Source organism: Belonocnema kinseyi, chromosome 6 (assembly GCF_010883055.1).
Source record: "Belonocnema kinseyi isolate 2016_QV_RU_SX_M_011 chromosome 6, B_treatae_v1, whole genome shotgun sequence".
In the NCBI taxonomy this organism is placed as follows: domain Eukaryota; kingdom Metazoa; phylum Arthropoda; class Insecta; order Hymenoptera; family Cynipidae; genus Belonocnema; species Belonocnema kinseyi.
Window position 1 is genome coordinate 62,806,296 of NC_046662.1, and position 21,662 is coordinate 62,827,957.

The 21,662-nt window shown below is 25.7% G+C and overlaps 1 protein-coding gene across 2 annotated transcripts in view; it reads left to right on the forward strand.

Moving 5' to 3' along the window:
- The first annotated feature begins 4,078 nt into the window (after nucleotides 1-4,078).
- The window catches only part of LOC117174655 (prohormone-3), a 22,204-nt gene continuing 4,620 nt past the window's right edge, over nucleotides 4,079-21,662 (forward strand). The window contains exons 1-5 of one of the 2 annotated variants that reach the window (XM_033363940.1): nucleotides 4,079-4,268; nucleotides 10,127-10,333; nucleotides 15,680-15,809; nucleotides 19,651-19,800; nucleotides 21,568-21,656. In XM_033363940.1, coding sequence (XP_033219831.1) covers nucleotides 10,163-10,333; nucleotides 15,680-15,809; nucleotides 19,651-19,800; nucleotides 21,568-21,656 — 540 coding nt within the window. In that variant the 5' untranslated portion in view covers nucleotides 4,079-4,268; nucleotides 10,127-10,162. The remainder of the gene's footprint in view (nucleotides 4,269-10,126; nucleotides 10,334-15,679; nucleotides 15,810-19,650; nucleotides 19,801-21,567; nucleotides 21,657-21,662) is intronic. The other variant, XM_033363941.1, reaches the window with a different exon arrangement.

Sequence of the window (21,662 nt, forward strand, 5' to 3'; positions counted from 1 at the left end):
ACAAGAAAAAACGATTGCTTTTAGATTAAAAACTCCTTACATGTAAATTTGTTTGAAAAATAAACAAATTTTAATGCATAATCAAGTTTTTCTCAAAAAATTTAATTGGAAATATAATTTCAGCAATATCAGAAGGAAGACAGATTTCTTTTTTCTTAAAAACTCTTAAAATGTGCATTTTTTAATATAATTTGCTTATAAAATAAACAAATATTAGTGAGTAGTAAATTTTTTTCAGGAAAGATTATTTATAATATAATTACAACAAAACCAGAAGAAAAAACCATTTTTTCTGCCTAGGAATGTCTGCGATTTATATTTTTTTATGGAATTACTTAATAATATTTAATGTTAAATTCTATTTGTGCATTTTGTCAGCGAGAGTTTCAAGAATACAATCAAGCTTTTCAAATGCATGAAAATTTGTTGATATTTCTATTTTAATAATAACAATAAATAATAAAAATGATGTATTGTTAATTTTAATTGAAAATAATGGCTACAAATCTCTCACAAAAATTTAAAGAAATTTTAGTGCAAAAAAATGATTTTGTAGGCAAAAATTGTATATTTACTTATTTCATGTGTTTACAAAATCATCAATTGCTGTACTTTAACAAATTAAATTACGCATATATTATTTTGAGAATATAAAAAAAGTAAAAAATACTAAACAGAAAGTACAATAATCAAATAATTTGTATTCTGAGAGTAATCTTGCGTTGATTTAAGATGATTTTCATTATATGCAAATCGTTATTAAAGAGTGAATAATTCTTTTGTGAAAAATCTCGATTTTCTCATACTATGAGTAAACATATTATAAATAAAAAAATATAAAAATTCAAAAAATCTCTGACCAAGGTACTCTTTGAAATTTAGTGCGCTTTAATTTTAAACAAAAAATTCCAAATAGGGCAAATTGAAGACTGTAGACTGTATTCATTTTCCCACAATGAAAAATGCAAAACTAGATATACTGTTTTTACTGCTTTTATTTCAGTCTGAATGTGACAATTCTGCAACGGAAATCGTCGCCTTGATTTGATAACGCTACACGTGGCATTTAGGCGGTGTACCGCGCTACGTCAGACAGTGGGAAAAAATTATTTTTTTTGGTTCTAATTGTTAATATTATAATATCATAAAATATCATATAAGTATATTAAAAAAATTGAAAAAAAAACAAATGCAGTAATCAGGCATTTCTTGACCGAAAAATTTTGTCCTTTTCGGTCTCAGTTTTCTTAACTAGGAAATTCATAATTATGTTATCAAAATTCATAACTTGTTCATAATTTTATGATTTTTTAAAACAAATTTAGCACACAAATGCATTGTTCCTTGTTTCATTTTTCCTTCCAGAGATGACCGAACAATGCATTTGTTTGTTAAAATTGTTTTTTTAAATCATTAAAATGTATTAACTAATCATGAGTTTTGAATTAAAAACTCTTAAATCAAAAAAAAAAAAAAAATTCGTCGAATTCTGCCCCGATAATGCATTTTTCTATTAAATTTCTTTTAACAAGTCATAAAATGGATTAAAAAATTATGAATTTTGCGACATTTGTTATGAAGTTCCGTATTAAAAAAGCTTTCATTGAAAAAAAATGAATTTTTTTCTGTACACAAATGTCTAATTAATGCATTTGCTTATTAAATTTTTTATAGTATTAACAATATTATTCTCAAGAAGAAAATTCTTCATTATTATACTGTTTTTATCAAAATTTATTGCAATATTACTAAAAAAAATTAAATTTGGTAAAATCATAGAAAATATTCTTTCAACGCATAATTTAATTAGAAAAAATTGTTTGCTTATTATAATATTGGAATATTTTTAAATGATGTTGCTTTATGAAACTTAGGCAATTTGAACAATTTCCTGTTATTGAGGAGCACCGGGAACGTCAAATAAAAAAAATGGCAATTTTTTCGCCATATTTGTTTATTTATAAGAAAATTGAAAGCCTTATTTAAAAATCAAGCTCGAAAAGTCTCTTAGGAATCTTATAAGCGTTATTTTAATTAAATTTAAAAGAGATTTATGTGACCTGATTTTTAACGTTTTTTTAACTCTTATTAGAATGTTAACAGTAAAGAAAAAGTCAATTTTTTTGTTTTTTTTTGTTTATCTTCGTGAAAGAAATTTTTATATGATCTGCATTGCCAAAATTTATATACGGGGGTAGTTGAAAGCAAAAAAAGCTGATTCCATTGTTAAGTTAATTGTCATAAACAAATCAACTTAAAAAATTGTCTACACTATGGATTATTTATTTGAAAAGTACATTTTTGCGATAAAATTACCTATTTTAATCGAAAAAATAATACTTAATTACAAACATTTATCATTCGATATTTTTTATTAATTTTATAAGCAAATTATATAAACAAATGCCTAGTGTGGACATTTAAAGGCAGAAATAAAAAGTTTTTTCTCCTAATTTTCCTAAAATTATATCGCAAGTGATGTTTAATAATGGAAAATTGTTATCCTATATTTTTTATTAATTTGATATACAAATTATGTAACCAAATGGCCAGCGTGGACACTTGAAGGCAGAAAGAACTTTTTTTCCTAATTTTCTTTAAATGATGTCGCCAGTGATGTTTAATGATGAGAAATTATCATCCGGTAGTTTTTATTAATTTTATATACAAAGTATATAATCAAATTTTTAACTTAGTCATTTAGGGGTTGAAAAAATCCTTTTTTCCTTAATTTTCATTAAGTGATGTTGCATTCGAAACAAAAGACAAAAGGTTTTCTTTTGTTTTGTATGTATTATTAAAATTTAAATTTTTCTATACATATTGAAGAAACAATTAGTTTAACAAATTATTAAAAAATATAAAATTAAAAATGCCAGTAAAAAACATCATTGGCGACATCATTTGAGGAAAATTAGGAGAAAAGTTGTAAATTTTTTTGTATAATTTGTTTTTAAATTTAATGAAAAATATCTGATGATAATTTCCTATCATTAAACGTCAGTAGTGACATAATTTTAGGGAAATTAAGAGAAAAAGCGATTTCTTTCTGCCATTAAATGTCCACACTGGGCATTTGTTTATAGAATATGTTCAGAAAATTAATAAAAAATATCGGATGACAAATTTGTATGATCTAGTATTATTTTTTTGCAGAAAGAAAGTAATTTCAATCCAGAATTTTACTTTTCAAACAAAGAATCCATAGTGTAGACTATTTGAGTTAATTTTCTTATAACAATTAACTTAACAATGTCATAATTTTTTGCTTTCAACTACCCCCTTGCATAAAGTCTGGCAATGCTGATCATAGAAAACAAATTTTCACGAAAATGAACAAAAAAAAACGAAAAAATCGGACACATCAATCTCTTCGAAATTAAATGCTAAATTTTTCTTTTAAAAAATCCAAGATCGGTTAAGAATTGCCAGCTACAAGTTATTTTGAACCTCGTCATTTGATTTCATCCAAATGTGCGACGTAGCGCGGTACACCTCCTGAATGCGACGTAGAGCTGTATCGAATCAAAGCGTCGATTTCCGTTGCAGAATTGTTACTTTCAGTCTGAAATAAAAGAGTGGAAAATGGTAAATCTAGTTTTGCATTTTTCATTGCGAGGAAGATAAATCCGAGTTGATCCTAAACTCAGGGGCGCACACTTCCACCGCCATCGGGGTAGCGACGGGCTATTTTCTTATTTTAAAAAACGCTTTTTCTTCATTTTTACTTAAAATCATGAATTGTTTAATACTATTTTCAGTAAAATCTACATTTTCCAGTCCATGTCACTCAAACCAACACCCCACCCACCCAACCTCTTGGGTACCCCCCCCCCCCCCCCCCAGTTGGGGTAGCCGGCGCTACTTTTCATACGTGGTTTGTGCGCCCCTGCCTAAACTGGGTGTCCTTTATTCAGGGCGTATGTGGAATATGAATGAGCCGTGTACGTAAAGCAAAAAGCAAACCGCGCAGTGTGCAAGAAACTAAAAAAAGTGAGCGCATGCGTAGAAATGCACCTGCATGGATGGCCACCAAAACAGCGTAAGAGTATAGATTGCCAGGCTCTAGGGTGCGCAACCGTTTGCGATCACTCAGTTCCTTCTGAACACTCCGCGAAAGACTTGTTGAGCTCGGGACTTAAACATTAGTCGGGGATCAGCTTCCTCCGTCAAAGTACTGTCCAATCGGATTTAGAAAATTTGAAAAAGTCACCACTTTTACTTAACATTTAAACTTTGAAGAACTGATCGAGGCGCGAGCGAGATACGTAAGTGTTCACCGTATCTGCAATATCCGTGTCATCGATTTCCGGGCTCAGAACTTTTTTCAGCTTATATTCGACATTTTTATTTTTTTATTTAGGAAATTTTTTATTTTAATTTTTTGCTTTAATTCGAGCTAAAAATTTGTTTATTTTTCAGATAATGACGTTTTTCTTCTTCTGTAAATTAAAGATATTATTTGAATTAGGGAAATAATATTTTGATAGAAATAAAGTACTGGAAGGAATAATTATTTAAATATAATAATTTACGAATTATTCATTCTTTCTAGATTAAAGCCTATCTGTGATTTTCAAGTTATTAATTTTTCACTTTATATTGAAGTGATTTAATTTGAAAAATCATGACATACAATTTTAAAATTAGTTATTTTCAAGGACTAAGTTTTAAAATCCTAATTTAAAATTTAAGGATTCAACATATTATGATACTCATTAATAATATATTTACAATCTTTAAAATTTCTATAATTTCAATTTAAAATTATAGTTTTGCATGCGCGATTCTAAAATAGTTAATTTTTAGAGGTCCTCGAATTAAAATATTTTGCTTCAAAAGCTTAAATTATAAAATCATTGACATTAAATTTCTACATTTTTGGTGGTTTTCAATTTTAAAAACAATGTTGTAATTTCAAATTTAAATATTAACAATGTCAGCAACATTTCCCTATTTATTTATTTTCCCTCTTTAAAAAATGAAAACTTACATATTCGAAGCCTTGATAATCAGTTTGTTATTTAATCATTTTAGATTTAGATATTCCTAACTTCTGGTTTCAATTTTATTCAGTTATAAATTAATTATTTTACACAATGAAAAATTAAGACTATAATTACTAAGATTCAAGTCTTAAAAATAAGATGATTTTAGATCCAGACTATTATAATTATTAATTATATTATTATATTATAATTATAATTATATTTCTTTATCTAAAAATATTCCAAAATAATGAACCTGTTGAAATCAACACTTAAAATGTTTAAATAATTGTTTGCACAATTTTGAGAATAAATAATTGTGTCAGTAATTAAATAATCCTTTAACTTTGAATGGTTACAATTTTAGAGATCTGCATATTAATTTTTCCATTTCCTAAGTTTTAATTTTGCAACAAAAATTTAAAATAATAAACTTTAAAATGCATAAGTAACAATTGAAATGAATTAATTTCAAATGAAGTTCGAAATTATTTCAGTTTCAAGATTCCGGGGTAGAAATTCCTTGTTTCCCATGTAAATTTAATTTATTTTTAAATTCTTTTAAACAAATTCCTTATCAAAGGTTTATAATTAATTTTTTTTTTCATTTTGAACGGTGAAATTTTTTTTTATGTTAGCCAAGTATGTGGAAATTATTTTAATTTTATTAATCAAATAACAACTAACAATTCTAGAATTCAATATGGAATGTTTTTACTAACAAAATAATACAATTTCGATTTTGAAAGCCATTGTTTGGATTAATTCAAAATTATTAATTATTAATGATTGTTTGAAAAAAATGTTAAGGTCGTTTTAAAAAAATTGTGTAATGATAGATTTTTAAATTGTTAATATTTTTCATTAACTTCTAGTTAAAATAAAATCATAGCGTTTAATTACTTTAAACCAAAAAAATTATTTTTTTGAAAATAAGATTTTAAAATTTTAAATTCGAAATTTTTATTTAAAAATTGAAATCTTTAGCAGAGCCACCATTTTTCTGCAATAATTAAGAAATAAATAATGGATAATACAAACGAAATTGAAAACTGTAACTACATTTTTGGTTTGAAATTCTAAAAAATCTACATTTTGTTTTAAATATTTTAAATCTCCACAAGTTTTAAAATCTTTTTTATTCTTTTTATTCTAACATTTTGTAACTTTGCAAAATTGAAAAGTGTTGTTTTTAAATCTTATATATTATGTTTATAAATTTTAGGAGATCCTCTGAAATAATTTCCAATTTTTTCTTTAATTTGATTTTTCAAAATAAAAAATCATTTGATATTTTCCAATGAAGCTTGAAAAAATGTTTTTTTTTCTCTTGAAACCTTTTCGATATTATTGAAACGCTTCGAAATTTTGTTTTAAAATCTTTAAAATTCCACATTTTGTTTTTAAATTCTTTAAATTTTTTAATTATTTTTGAAAAAGGCCAATTTTCTTGAAAATAGTTCAATCTTCAGCCAAAAAATTATTTTTCAACTAGTTTCATTTTACACCAAAAATGGAATAGTTAAATATTTAGTTGAAATTGAATTAATTTTCTACCGAGAAAAAATACAAATTTTACACAAAATAGATCAATTTTCAGGGAAAAAATTAACGTTTAACAAATTTCATTGTAATTTAACCAGAAAATAATAATTTTCAATGAAATTTGTTGAATCTTCAAAAAAAATAAATTAATTTTCAACCACACAATTGCATTTTTAACCAAGAATGTAAAACTTCTACCAAACTGAAAATTCTCAAATATTTTTTTAACTAATTAAAATTATTTTTAAAGTTTTCAAACATCTTTCAAAATAAAAAATTGACTTAAAATTTTTCAAATGTTCTTGAGATTTCTTTAAATTTTCTCTAAACCTTAATCTTTCCAAATAAAAAATCATTTATAATTTTCCATGAAATCTTAACAAAAGCTTTTTGTTTTCTTGAAATCATTTTAAAAATCTTAAACGACTTCTAATTTTCTCGAAATTTTCCAAAATTTAAGTTTTGTTTTCAATGTTGTGAAATATTCTTTAATTTTGACATTTTTGTGTACCATTTCCTAAATTTTTGATCCTTATAACTATATTTTTAAATTATTGGATATTTTCCTAAAATGTTGAAAAAATTATTCTAAAATAGAAAAATTCCTAACGGCAAAAACGAATTTTTGACCAAATTTAAGAATGCTTACCCAAAAAGTTAAAATTTCAACTAAAAATAATGAGTTTTTAAACAAAAAGATTAATTTGTTGACAAAAAACACAAATTATCAATCAAATTCAAGAATTTTCATCCAAAAAGCTGAATTTTTAAACAAAAAGATTAATTTACTACCAAAAAAGAATAATTTGGAACAAAATACAAAAGTTCTTTACCAAAAGTTTGAATTTACAAATAAAAAATAATAATTTGTAAATAAAAAGATTAATTAACTCCCAAAAAGACAAATTTTAACTAAAATTCAAGAATTCTGATCCAAAAAGTTCAATTTTCAACTAAGAAAGATGAATTTTTGAACAAAAAGATTAATTTACTAGCAAAAAGGACAAATTTTTAATAATATTTAAGAATTCTCAATCAAAAAGTTGCAGTAAAAAAAAAATAATTTTTAAACAAAAAGATTAATTTCTTGCCAGAAACATCTGGAAACGACTAAAACCGTTACCATATGTACTTTTAGAAGAAAATTTCTCTAAATCCTAAACATTACTTTATAAATCTTTAGAAATATCATAAACGCCAAATTATTATATTCCAAAAGTGCATAATTGCTCAAATTTGTCAAATCTAAAGGTATAAACGCCAAATTGTGACATTCCAAACAGACTGCGAAAACTTTTTTTGTATACGGATGACCCCTGCGTCGACTAATTTTTTCAATAAAAACTGTAATTTTACGTAAAAAGTAAGGTTGTATTATTGTGACAAATACGGTTACTAGAAAATGGCTGTTCACAACAATTTTTTTTGGAAGTTAATTTTTTTAGCTCGTTATTCCCAAAAGTACATGTGAGTACAATAATTCACATATTTTTTCTAAAGGTATGGATACGTACCTTTAGAAAAAAATATGTTTGTAAAAATAAAAAATTGTATTCGAATAAATTTTTTAGCTATAGGGTAATCAAAGCTTTGTAGTTTTATATTGATTATTTTTTCAAACCAAATAATATAATCATTAATAACCATTTTTTTTAAATTAAAATACATTTTTGGTTGAATATAGTAAAATATTTTGTCATTTTAAATAATATTTTTGTTAGAACAATAAACTTTTTCTTTAATTCAAATAAAATAAGCTAGCAAACAAATTTGTTTAAATTACAGACGCTTTTCTTTGGCTGTATATCAATGCCCTTTTCTAGAAAAAGAAGATTGTTTAGAAAAAATTTAATTTGCGAAAAAAGCGAAAGGAAATGATATGCTACTATATTTTATTACAGTTTTGAACATTTATGATGCATTCGAAGATTTTAAAACGTTGCATGTATAGAATAACAAAATATCATTCCATTCATCATAATTTGGCAAATATTTTATTTTTTCTATATATTTCTCTAAACCTAAAAAAGTATTTAATAATTACAATAATTTTTCAGTTTCTCTCTCCAAATGTTAATTTAAAACTTTTTCGTCTCCTTACATAAAAAACTATTTTAGAACATTTTTTTAACTCACTCAAATATGTACATGAAAGTTGAGTAGCAAAAATTAGTCCTGTTTGTCTAATAATAACGTAGTCAATCTTAAATAACTATTTTTTATTTTTATTAGGTCCAAAATTTTGCCAAATTAATTTTCTCAAATATTTTTGACGTAAAAAATGTAATGGAGGGAAGATTAATGAAAAGGTTTAAATTAAAAATTTATATTTCTGTGCTGGAAGAAATTTGTTTCATAAAACCATACGTTAGTTTCGTTTATTAAGCACTGAAATAAATTCACTGCTGAGACAGCAAAATACACGAAAACCGAATCAATCAAATAAAAATACAATTCAATTGTTAAAATACATTGATGAAAGACGTGCTTTATTCAATTCTTTAATTTCGCTGAATTAGTAATTCTAAATGCTACTTCAAATGCTCACTGATATGCTGATACGGCTGTAATTGTATACGCCTAATTGCATAAAATATTCGCAAAAGACTGTTGTTTCACAAATTAAAATTTTCTCAAAATTCAACATTTGTATCGGTACTAGCAGGAGGAGAGAGAAGCAAAAATTATTTTATACACAGCGATAAATATTTAAAACATTTTTATCAATTTTAAAAAATTTTTAAAACTGAAAAAATTTTATAAACCATGAACCAAAAATGTATGCTAGATAAACTGCCCCCTTCAAATTTTGAGAATTAAATTTCATTTTTATATAAAATTAACAGACCATAAAATATCGTCTTTATAATTATGTAAAAAATACTATAAATCTTGTGTGAAATATTCCTGAATGTAAAATGCAAAACAAGTTTAAAAGCACTACACCCTTAACTATATTCAGCTTCAAGGAAGTTGCAACAAAAAATTTGCTAACAATTTTTAAGTTTAGATCAGAAACCATCAAATCCTGAAGTTCATCATAAAAAAGCACATACAAATGGTTGTGTTCGGAAAAAGAGACGATCGAAAAAAAACTTCAATATTTTACGTGATAGTTCCCAATAGTGTGCTTTTATTCGAACTGCAGATTCATTTAAAGTCCAATAATAAAAAGTGATTTTCATTACAGAAAAATAACCTTGCAAAATATTTCAGGAATTTAGCGTCGATTATCGAAATTAATCAAATTTGCTTTGTGATTAGGTTGCACAATTGATAATACTTCGAGAGTTACGTGGAATAGTTCAATTAAATTACAAAAAGAATGAAGCAGTGGGGATCGAACCTACATGCTCGAATCCGATCACGGGACTTACCGCCTAAGACAGACTTTTAAAAACATTAATATATTTTTTTATGTTACTTTAACTTAAAAAAATACCATTACAACTATTAATTTTGCTATTAAAATTCAATTGTTATTAATTTTTAAAATCCAAAAATGATAGGAAATAAATTTTTTTATAATAATAATAAATTCTTATTCCTTCGTAAATGATATTTTGCAATGAGGAAATTTATTTATTTTTTAGAGCGCATCGAGGATCAATCAAAGTATTTCACAAAAAATGAAGAAGTCGGTTGGAATTTTCTTAGCTCTCGTAATTATTACGACATGCAACATGTACGAAGGAGTTCAAGCTTGGGGTGGACTTTTTAATCGTTTCAGTCCCGAAATGCTCTCAAATCTTGGGTATGGTAGTCATGGTGGATACCAAGGAAAATCATCATATCTTCAGGTAAGTTTATTTCATTAATTTATTTTAAAATCAAGGTTATGCTTTTTGTTTTATCTGCAAAATTGCACCCTCGTAAATTTAAATATTTAAATAAAATGACGAGTTAATTAAAGAAGTTTAAATAGCTAATTTCCTAAGCTAAAGTTAATTCACATGTATATCGTAAATAAAACTGACCTTCCCATTTAGACTATTATTCATAAAACTTTGTAATTTGCAATAATTAAAATTCTAATCAAAATAGAGCATTAAATACAAAATAATGCAAATTTTACTAATATTCATAACAATTTAAATTCACACTCCAGGCGTGGTGGCGCCAAATGCATGTTAGCCGGGTGTACAATGTATGTTTGATATAATACCCTGGCTTGCATATCACATTACCAGCTCAATACAAATAGTCGTGTGACTAAAAATAATTCTTCTTTTAAAATTATACATCGTATAAATAATACTTATACAAAGAAATAAAATCTAATTACTCGATTTAATTACTACCCAATTCTCACAAATGAAATAGAAACATTACTTTCCATTCAGAAAACCTAAACTAAACTTTCAAACCATGCTTAGTCATCTTTATTGATAATAAAATTATAAACAGGAAAAAAGAAGATTAGATTCAAAATTAAGAACAATCTCTTACTCTATTTCTTTTTTTTCTCTTATATTTATAACATTTCCTTTAATTCCTTTTATTTCCTTTAAAATTACTCTATAACAAGTTTGCTACAAAATTCCAATTTCGAAATTTCCTGACATTCCCTGATTTTCCTGTCCAATTGTTTATTTTCCTTAACCGTTCTAAAATTTTCTTTTAGGTATAAAAAAAACTATACCACTAGGAGAGCAATGATGTTAATGCAAAAAAATTTTGTTTCTAAATGTATTCTAAACACTTTTTAGTGGAAACAGTCGTACAGAACATTGCGTAAGGGATCATTCACAAATTACGCAAGAAATCCGTAAAATAGATTAATTTGTAACTAAATAATTAATTTTTTAACTCAAAAATTATTTTCAAAAATTATTTTTGAAACTATGAAAAAGGAACAGTTAAGTTAAACCAAAAAATAGGAATTGTCTAAAAATTAGTTGAATCCTAGATAAAAAAATATAAATTTCAATTTTAAAAGAAGAATTTTCCACAAAAAAACTTGAATTTTCAACTCGAACATATTAATTTTCTACCAAAAGAAAAAAAAATTAACAAAATATATGAATTTTAAACTAAAAAAGATCCATTTTCACCCAAAAAAGAATAGTTAAATTTTTAACTAAAGAAATTAATTTTGAATAAAAAAGAGATGTTTTAATAAAATAGTTGAATTTTCACTTAGAACAGAAAAATTGTAACTTCAAATAAAACAGTTAAATTTCTATTTAAAAAAATAATTTTGAACAAAATAAAATATATTTTTTACGTAATATTCCAGTTTCAAACCAAATAGATGAATCTTCAACCATATTGAATACATTTTGGCCAAAGAAGATAATTTTTCGAAAAAAAATGAAATGGCCAAATTTTCAATGAAACAAATTAAATTTTTAATAAAATAATATTGTTAAACTAAACAAACTTTTAACATAAAGATCAATTTTAAACCAAGAAGATCAATTGACTGCCAAACAATATTAATTTTTAACAAAATGCATGCATTTTTAAATGAATTTTCAACCTAATATATAAAGTTTCACATAAAGGAATGAATTTTCAACCAAAAAGGTTGAATTATTGGCAAATCGATATTCTAACACAAAGATGAATTTTCAATAAAATACAAAAATTTTCAACCAAATAGTTTAATTTTCAACAGAAACCAACCAAACATCGAATAGTTAATTTGTCTTTAAAAAAAACAACTAAATTCTCAACGAAAAGTGTAAGCGTTGATATTTCCGCCAAAAAAATGTTTTATTTTTCAATCAAAAACAGTTAATTTAAATAAAAAAATAAGAATTTTCAACGAATTCGTTGGATCCTAATTAAATAGAGAATTATTTTCAATTTAAAAGGAGGAATTTTTAAACCTAAACCACGAGTTTTCAAGAAAATAAATTAGTTTTTATCTAAAAAGATCAATTTTCAAGCAAAAATATAATAGCTTAATTTTTAGTTACAAATTTTTTTTCGGTTTATCGAAAATAAAAATATAAACATTTTTTTGAACTCCCTTTCAACATAAAAATCATTGATTTATTATTATTTTTTGTTGTTGAATATTTTCATTCCTGTGATAGCAAAACATGATGCCCATTTTATCATAGAATTATAAAACATATTTTAAAAGAAAACGTTTTTACTTCGTCTCATAATAAATGGTATATGCGAGTAATAAAAAAAATAATGTCGACGTTGGGGCAATTCCACATTTTTTCCAATCTATAAAAGATAAAATTTCAATGCATATACAATCAAATAGTAGAATTTTCAATAAAAAGAGACGAATTTTTGACTAAATTGTTGAATTTTCTACCAAGAAGAATGACTTTTCTACGAAATAAGTTGATTTTTCTAACAAAAACAGTTGCATTATTAACTAAATAATTAATTTTTTTCCTTTGCTTTAATTTGATTAACGCATAAAATAAAACACAAAACTTAAAAACATAATAAACCGTTTCCAAATTGAATTCATAATATTGCGCAATATACTTGACTGAGTACTCACGCACTGCGGGCCTTCCAAGGCGAGAGTCGCAACCTTCTCTCGCCCTGCGCGTTGAAAAACTGCGTGGGCCAGCAGTTCTAAGAAGGCCAAAGACAGTGGGCCAGAATCCGAAAGTTGGGTATATTTTAATAAACTTTATAGCCCAAAATACTCTCAAAATAGAGGAAAGGGGGTTGTTTTAACGAAAATAGACGAATAATAAGGAAATAAATTGTTTTAAATTAAAAGTTGAATTTTCTAGAAAACAGTTAGCTTTATTTATACCTGAGGATATGAATTTCCAGTCAAATAGTTGAACTTTTAACAAAATAGTTGATTTTTCAACAAAATGTTGGAATTTTCAAACAAATAAGATGAATTTTCAAGAAGAACGTTGAGTTATCAACCTAAACATGTAAAATTTTCACACGTAGTGGAATTTTCAACCCTCGAAGACAAATTTTTAACCAAATTGGTCGAATTTTCAAGCAAAAAAGATTGAATTTTAATCAAAAATATTTGATTTTTTAACCAAATAGTTCAGTTTTCAAGCCCAAAAGGCGTATTTTTTAGATTACCGTCGAATTTTCAACCAAGAAAGATGAATTTTAAATCAAGAACTTTTCTACCGACAGAAATAAATTTTCAGTAAAAAAATTGCATTGCATGAACAACCAAATAGTGGAACTTTCAATCAAAACAGACAAATTTTTAATTGAATTGTTAATTTTTCAACCAAGTAAGATAATTTTTCTACGAGAGCAGGTGATTTTTCTATCATTTTCAACCAAATAATTAAATTTTTTCCTTTGCTTTCATTTGATTAACGCATAAAATAAAACACGAAACTTAAAAGCATAATAAACACTTTCCAAATGGAATTCATAACATTGCGCAATATACTCGACTGAGTACTCGCGCAATGTGGGCCTTCCAACCAAACAGTTACATTTGCGTACAAAGAAATAGTAAAACTTACAATAAAATGAGACGCATTTTGAACAACATTTTTCAATATAAACCAAATCGTTCAATCTTCGAGCGAAAAAAATGAACTTGTGAAAATACAGTTAAAATTTTAACAACTAATTTCACTTTTAACCAAAAAAGATCAATTTTCAAGGAAAAGGTGAATTTTTTAGAAGAGCGTTGAATTTTCAATCCAAAAGGACGAATTTTCAATCCAAAAAGATGAATTCTCAATAAAAAATGTAACTTTTTAACAAAAGAATTGAATTTTTAACCAAATGGTGGAATTTCAAACGAAGAACTTTTTTACAAAAAAAGAAATTCATTTGTAATCAAAAATATCTTTAACTAATGAAATAAATGTTAAACAAAACATTTGTACTTTCAACAAAGTTAAAGTTAAATTTTCAATAAAGAAAAAAAAATTTCTACCACAAAAGACGAATCTGCAACAAAATACCTCATTTTTTTATCAGATTTATAAATTTTTAAGTAAAAACCACCAATTTCCAAACAATAATGAAATAGTTAAATTTTCAGTTAAAAGATTGCTTAATTTTTAACCAAAGAAATAGACCCTTAACTACTAAAATGAACTTTTAACAAAGCAGTTTTACTTTCAACAAAACAGTTACATTTTTATATTTTTAATCAAGAAGATTAATTTTCTTCCAAAAAATACGAAATTACAACAAAATATATAAATTGTCAACCGAATTGTTGAATTTTCAAATATAAGCATTAATTTTCAACTAAGTGAAACAACCAATTTTCAACAAAATAGTTAAATTTTGATCCAAATAGTAGAATTTGTTACCAAAAGGAATTAAATATAAAACATAAATATAATAGTAAGAATTTACAATTAAAAAGATTTAACTTTCAACAAAATTAGTTAAATTTTCTGATTGGGTTCTATTAATTCAGTTCGCATTTAAGCGAAAAAACGAGAAAAACTAAGAAAGTTTTTTGTAAACAAGTGAAAAAGAGAATTTCTTTATAAAAGGGGTAAAGAGGGGATTAGGGTAAATAGTGTAAAGTAAAATGTAAATAAGATTCTCCCCGTACGTCAAAAATCGTCACCAAAGCCGCTTAACCCCTGCCCTGGAAATGCGACATAGTTTTTGAACGGCCCCTTTTTTTAAAACAATGAATTCCCTGTGCCTAATAATGAGAATATTACACTCAAAAAAATGTCTGGTTAAATATGCCCTTACTATTTTTTCTGGCTAGAGTAACCAGAATTCTAGTTAAATTAACCACAAATTCTGATAAATTTAACCAGAAATTCTGATAAATTTAACCAGAAAAAATAGTAAGGGCATATTTGACTAGAATTCCGTTTGATTTAACCAGACTTTTTTATACTGTAATTCGCAGAACATCGGTTTCAATATGACATTGAATCATTTGCATGACTCAACTGAAACATCCTCGTTTAAATTCGTGACTTTTCCCCTTTTGAAATTATGAATTCCAATAATAATTCAAGCGCTTTATGAATAAATGATGATCACCTACGTCAGAGTTTGTGGATTGTATCGATTTGTAAGCTGTTGTCATACAAATTTACTATGTGTAGGTGTACACTTCCACATTTATGTAAATTTACACAATATGTAAATTATACACCTCACTTATGAACAGTTAGATAATCATCGGAACGTAGGAAATTGTAGACTGGAAACTACAATATTTATTAATTAAACTGAAATTTCTGCAGCGACCTGGTCTCTCGGAAGGATTTACTGGCAACTCTCTAGAGGAATCAGCTGATGATCCATGTTATGGTAGAAGATGCACGGCCAACGAACATTGTTGCCCTGGATCTGTGTGCGTTGACGTGGACGGAGGTAATCATTGAAAATTGCATCGCGTGTTTACGTAATGCGCGAAATAAACTGATTTATTAGTGTTTGGTATGTGTTGTAGAACTTATGTTCTTTTGATCTCAGTTGATCAATTTTTCTCTAATATGAGGGGAAATGTCGGAAAAAAGTTTTTCAGAAAAGTAATAGATCTTAGATGTCTCGCACTTCTGATGATAGCTTTTTTATAAATATACACTGGAACCTGAATTTGTGCACGTTTTCGCGTGTGGTCTACATTGGCCTTCGCCAAAAATCCAGATACGCCTCCTCAGAACCAAGTTTCACTTAAAAGAACAGACTAAATTGCGACCGTGATGTTTGGAACAGATATAGATTTGAAACTTTCGTGATTAATTATAAACAAACTAAGCGCCAGGTCAAAATACAAAAACACCTTTGGATTTGTCTCCGAAATATATACTCTTTTTAACTAAACTAGTGAAATGTTTACTGGTTGTATCAGTATTAAATATAAAAAATAATGAAAAATCAAAAATTGCATTTTGCGGTCAAACTATATGCTGGATGCAGAAAGAAATGATAAGACAAATATTGTGCACCAAACAAATATATACAAATTTGTTCATCATATATTTTTTATAGGGCACATGGTTTTCATTTTATTCATAAAAAACATTCAAAAAACAAAAATTAAATTTTTCGACACACGACACAAGCTAAGAAAAAATTATTTCATTAAATTTTTTCACTGAAAAAGGAGCAAGAAAATTTTTATCATTCGTTTTTAATATTATAGGTAGTTTCTATTTAAATCGTGAAAAATAACATCAAAAATAAAAAAATTAACTTTTTTGAAAAACGACACAAGCTACAATAACATTTTATTTAACCAAAATTTCCGCTTAAATAATATCTAAATATTTGTTCAGAAAACGCTTTCTTACATTCTTATCCGAGAACGTACTAGATTTGTGTAAAATCCCCCCCCCCCTGTTTTTTGTAAATTGTCCACGTTTTGAGACCCTCTGAATCGGAAAAACACGTTTTTACGAAAGTGTATGCCTGTCTTTATGGCTGTAAGTCTGTCTGTATGTCTGTCTGTGAGCACGATAAATTTTGTAAAAATTAATCTATTAGATTGGCCTTCTTTATACTTTTTTAGTGTCGGAAACTGAAGGTCAAGTTCGTTGGCCACCCATTTTGAAAAAAAATTCAAAAAGTGAGCGAATTCGGAAAATTTTTAGGTCCACTTTTTTCGAAAATAACAAAAAATTAACGGAGTTATAGTGTTTACAAAATTTAAAAAAAAACCGAAAACGAAAATTTCAAGCTAAATAACGCACGATATGAAAAAAAGTCAAGAAAAGAGAAACATTAATTTTTTAAGGCCCTACAAGATTATCATAATCACTTTTTGAATTTGTTTCAAAAAATTGAAAATTCAAATCTTGACGGCACAAAAAATAATAAAAAATTCAACTTTTCGGTCAAACTATGCAAGATACGACAAAATCTGAACGGATAAAAATTGTGCACCCAAAAAAGATCGAAAAACCAAAAACAACATTGCATTCGTATGCCAAGTATCTAAGTGCACCTTTTTTAACAATTTATTAAACAATTAGATCATTTTTTAATAAGCGTAGATTGGCTTGACTCCAGATATAAATTTGAAACTTTTGTAATTAATTATAGACACTAAACATCGGATCGAAAAACCAAAAAAACCTTTTGATTTTCTACTGAAATATCTGGCTGCATCTTATTTGTTTTTCTTTAAACAATTTTTTAAATTATTACATTACTGTTTATTGTAATATTTTCAATTGTTAACAACATTACAAAAAATTTAAAACGAATCCAAAGGTGCTTTCGGTTATGTGATTAATCGCTTACATTGTTTATCATGCTTTACAACGTTTAAAATTATGAACAAATATTTAATTTTTTAAACAATGATTTTAAAAAAGGGTGCACCTAGCGATATTTCGAAGAACAATTCAATAGTGTTTTTTGTTTTTCGATCGGACGCTTAGTTTGATTATACCAATTTCGGGACAATAACAAATAATGTACATTTTTCAAAAAATTGGTTATTTTAAAGGCGCACCTAGGTATTTGGGAGACAAATTTAAAGGTGTTTTTGATTTTTCTCAAACGGAAAAAACGAATCTTCTACAAAAACCAATATTTGATACCAACAAAGAAAAATTTTGAACGAAATACATGAATTATTGGCTAATACTAAAGAAATTAAAAACTATACCTTAAATTTTTGTTAGAAATCTTCAGAAATTCACATTTTGTTTTACATGTTTCGAGATCTTTACAAATTTAAAATTATTTTCGAATCGTTTTAAAACTACTAAATATCTCTGAAAAATATTTCTATACCGCTAGAGAAATTTAAAAACATATTTTAAACCAATACGAATATTCATAAAATTTTTAAAAAATCTTAAAAATAAAAAAAGTACCTCAAACACTTCCAGATTTTTTCCAAATGTTTAGAAATATTCTGGAATTTCTTTTAATTTTCTTTAAAACTTTATTTTTCAACAAAGAAAATAATTCAAAATTTTTCCAGGAATCACAAGAAAAACTTGCAAACCTTAGAAATATATTTTCAACTGAATCTAATTATTCCTAACATATCCAAATAAAATTCGCAAAAAATTATAAATAGCTTTTAAAATGTTCGTATTTTTTATAAAATTTAAAAATAACAGCACAATTAGAAGGATTGCCGTAAAATAATCCAAATACTCCATTTTTAACCTATTTAATTTGAAATTTTTTAATTAAGGAAAATACTTACAAATTTTAAACTTAATTATTTGAAATAGAAAGCCTTCAATTGTTAATATTCCAGAGCCTCAAATTTTAACTTAGAACGTTAAAATTTCAATTCTTTTATTGAACAAGTTTTTAATATGAAAGTAAAATTATTGAATTTTCATGCATAAATATTAATTTAACAATTGCCAATTCGCAAACAAAATCCAAAAATCTTTAAAGGTTTCAAGAAAATAAAAATAAAATTTTAAGTTTTTAATGGTTCATTATTTCAAAACATTAATTTTAAGAGGATATTTAAAAAGTTATTTTTATTATTTAATAAATGAATGGAAATTGTAAAACTATTTATTTAGAAAATAATCGAGTAAGTTTAAAATATAAATAGAAGTTTTAAGAGGATTCCAAAATAATTTAAAACGTAAAAAGATTTAAAAACATTTAAAACACAATGTAGATCTTAGAAGATTTCGAACACAAAATGTATAAGCTTTCAATTTCCAATATATTTATAAAAAAGAATATAGAAGACTTTTAGGTAATTTTTTTTATTTTGCTTAAAATTGCTTAAAATAATATATTTTCCAAAATTTAGAAATTTTTTGCTTCATTGTTAAATTTATATAGCATTAAAAATAATAGTGTGGATTTCTTTTCTTTAACTTTTCAACTTTTAAATCTGTAAAAGTTACAATTTTGCAGTTTGACGACATTATATTTTTAAAATTTCAATTGAAAAGTGTTTTATCTAATCTAAATTTGCGACGAAATCCATAGAATTTTCCCTATGTTTCTGTAGACATTTCGGGAAATTCTGAATTTCCGAAAGAATTGAAAGAAAATTGAAAAAATGCCATCAACTTTCAGGATAAATTTTTAAAAAATCTACATACATAGAATAGAGAAATTCTATGGGGAACCGAGTAAAATCGTAGATAAATCAGAAGAAAACTACCAGAAAATTTGAAACAACCATCAGTACATTTATGAATATTTTCGTATTTTAATAATGTTAATTTAAATCTCGGTTGAATGTGTATACACAATTTTCTTGGTATGATTTCAGTAGTTGGTACATGTCTCTTCGCGTATGGTTTAAAACAAGGAGAACTGTGCAGAAGAGACAATGACTGTGAAACTGGATTAATGTGCTCTGAAGTGGCCGGAGGAGAGACTCGATCGTGTCAACCTCCTGTGAATTCGAACAAACAATATAGTGAGTTTCTCAAATTCAATTTATATCACATTTCTTTTAAACAATCACTTCAGAAAATTTTGTACCCAAAATATTTTATTTTTTAGCGGGAAAATTTTTTTCTAGTCACGACAACTTTGTTCAATTCACATCAGTCACATTTGTAGAAACAATCACTTTACAAAGAACTTTTGACAACCAAATTATTTTCTTTCTAAGTGGAAAAAATTGTTTTCAGTGGTGATAACTTTTAAGTGATAACAAATTTTTAGAAAAAAATGGTCCTTTTTTCATTGTCCATGAAGATTGCTTGTCATAATTAAAAAGTTATCATTATTTACGAATATTCCCGGTTACAGCTCTGAGAATTATAATTCTTTGGGATAAATTCTAGTTTCAACTGAGAATTTTTTAACATTTGAAAATTCTCTGTTTCAACAGAATTAATTAAAAAATTTTAATTCCCAGTTCAAACTCAAAATTATAATTCTTTTGGAAAACCCCCTGTTTAAATCTAGAATTCTAATTATTTTCGAGAATTCTCCGTTTCAACTCAAAATTGGAATTAGTTTGAAAATTCCCTGTCCCAAATCAGCATTAATTTGAATATAAAAACTTTTTGTTCCAATTGAGAATTATAACTATTTTGAAAATTTTCCTGCTCGAATCCAGAATGTAAACTGTTTTCGAAAATTCTGTGCTTTAACTTGGAATTATAACGTTTTTGAAAAATTCCCTGTTTCCAGTAAAAATTAATTTAATTTTGAAAATTTCCTGTTCCAAGTCAGAATTATAATTCTGTTAAAAAATGTGTTCTTCAAATCCAAAATTTTAACCGTTGAAAATAATTCTAAGAATTAAAATTCTTTGGAAAATTCCCTATTCCAAGTCAGAATGATAAATTTTTTGAAAAATTCCCTGTTCAAATCCAAAATTTAAACTGTACCCGAAAATTCTCTTTTTGAACTTAGAATTATGATGCTTTTGAAAATTCCCTGTTTCCATTAAAAATTAATTTAGTTTTGAAAATTTCCTGTTCCAATTCAGAATTATAATCCTTTTGAAAAATTCCCTATTCAAATTCAAATAATATTCAAATAATAATTATATTTGAATTCAAATAATACTAAGGATTAGAATTGTTTCGAAAATTCCCTGTTTCCAAATGAAATTTATTTAAATTCTTTTTGAAAATTCCCTGAAGCATTTAAAATCATTTGAAATTTAAAAAAAATTAAATACCCTAAAATCAGTACATAATACTTGAATTACCCCATTATCCATCTGTAAACAGTTCAATTGTAATTAATTGAATTGATTAAAAAATCATGAAACTTATTTAAAAATTAGATTAAATATACAATAATTTCCCAAGTTTATTATAAACAATATTTTTTCTGTTCCTATTAAAATATCAAAATGTACACACATTTTACTTTTTATATTTAAAATAATATAACAATTTTTTTGTTTTCTGAACATAAATTTATAAAAGGACAAGTATTTTCTTAATGGTACAAATTTGAATTTAATTCAAATTTGATTATAAAGTCAATAACATGTTATGTACTTAAAATTGAGTCCATACTTAACACATCAATATTTTCAATAGAATATATTTTCTGAGATTAGTGAAAGTGTTAAAATAAGTTTTATTTAAATACGTATAAACCCATCCCTGACTTTCCACGACCAACCAAGCAAGAGCAAAAATAAAATAAAAATACATTATTTAATACATTATTTCCTTATCCTTACATTAAATAAAGAAGAGTCTACTATTTTCAGGCGATGAGTGTAGTATGTCCGGTGAATGTGACATCAGTCGAGGATTGTGCTGTCAATTGCAACGGAGACATCGACAATCGCCCCGAAAGGTAATT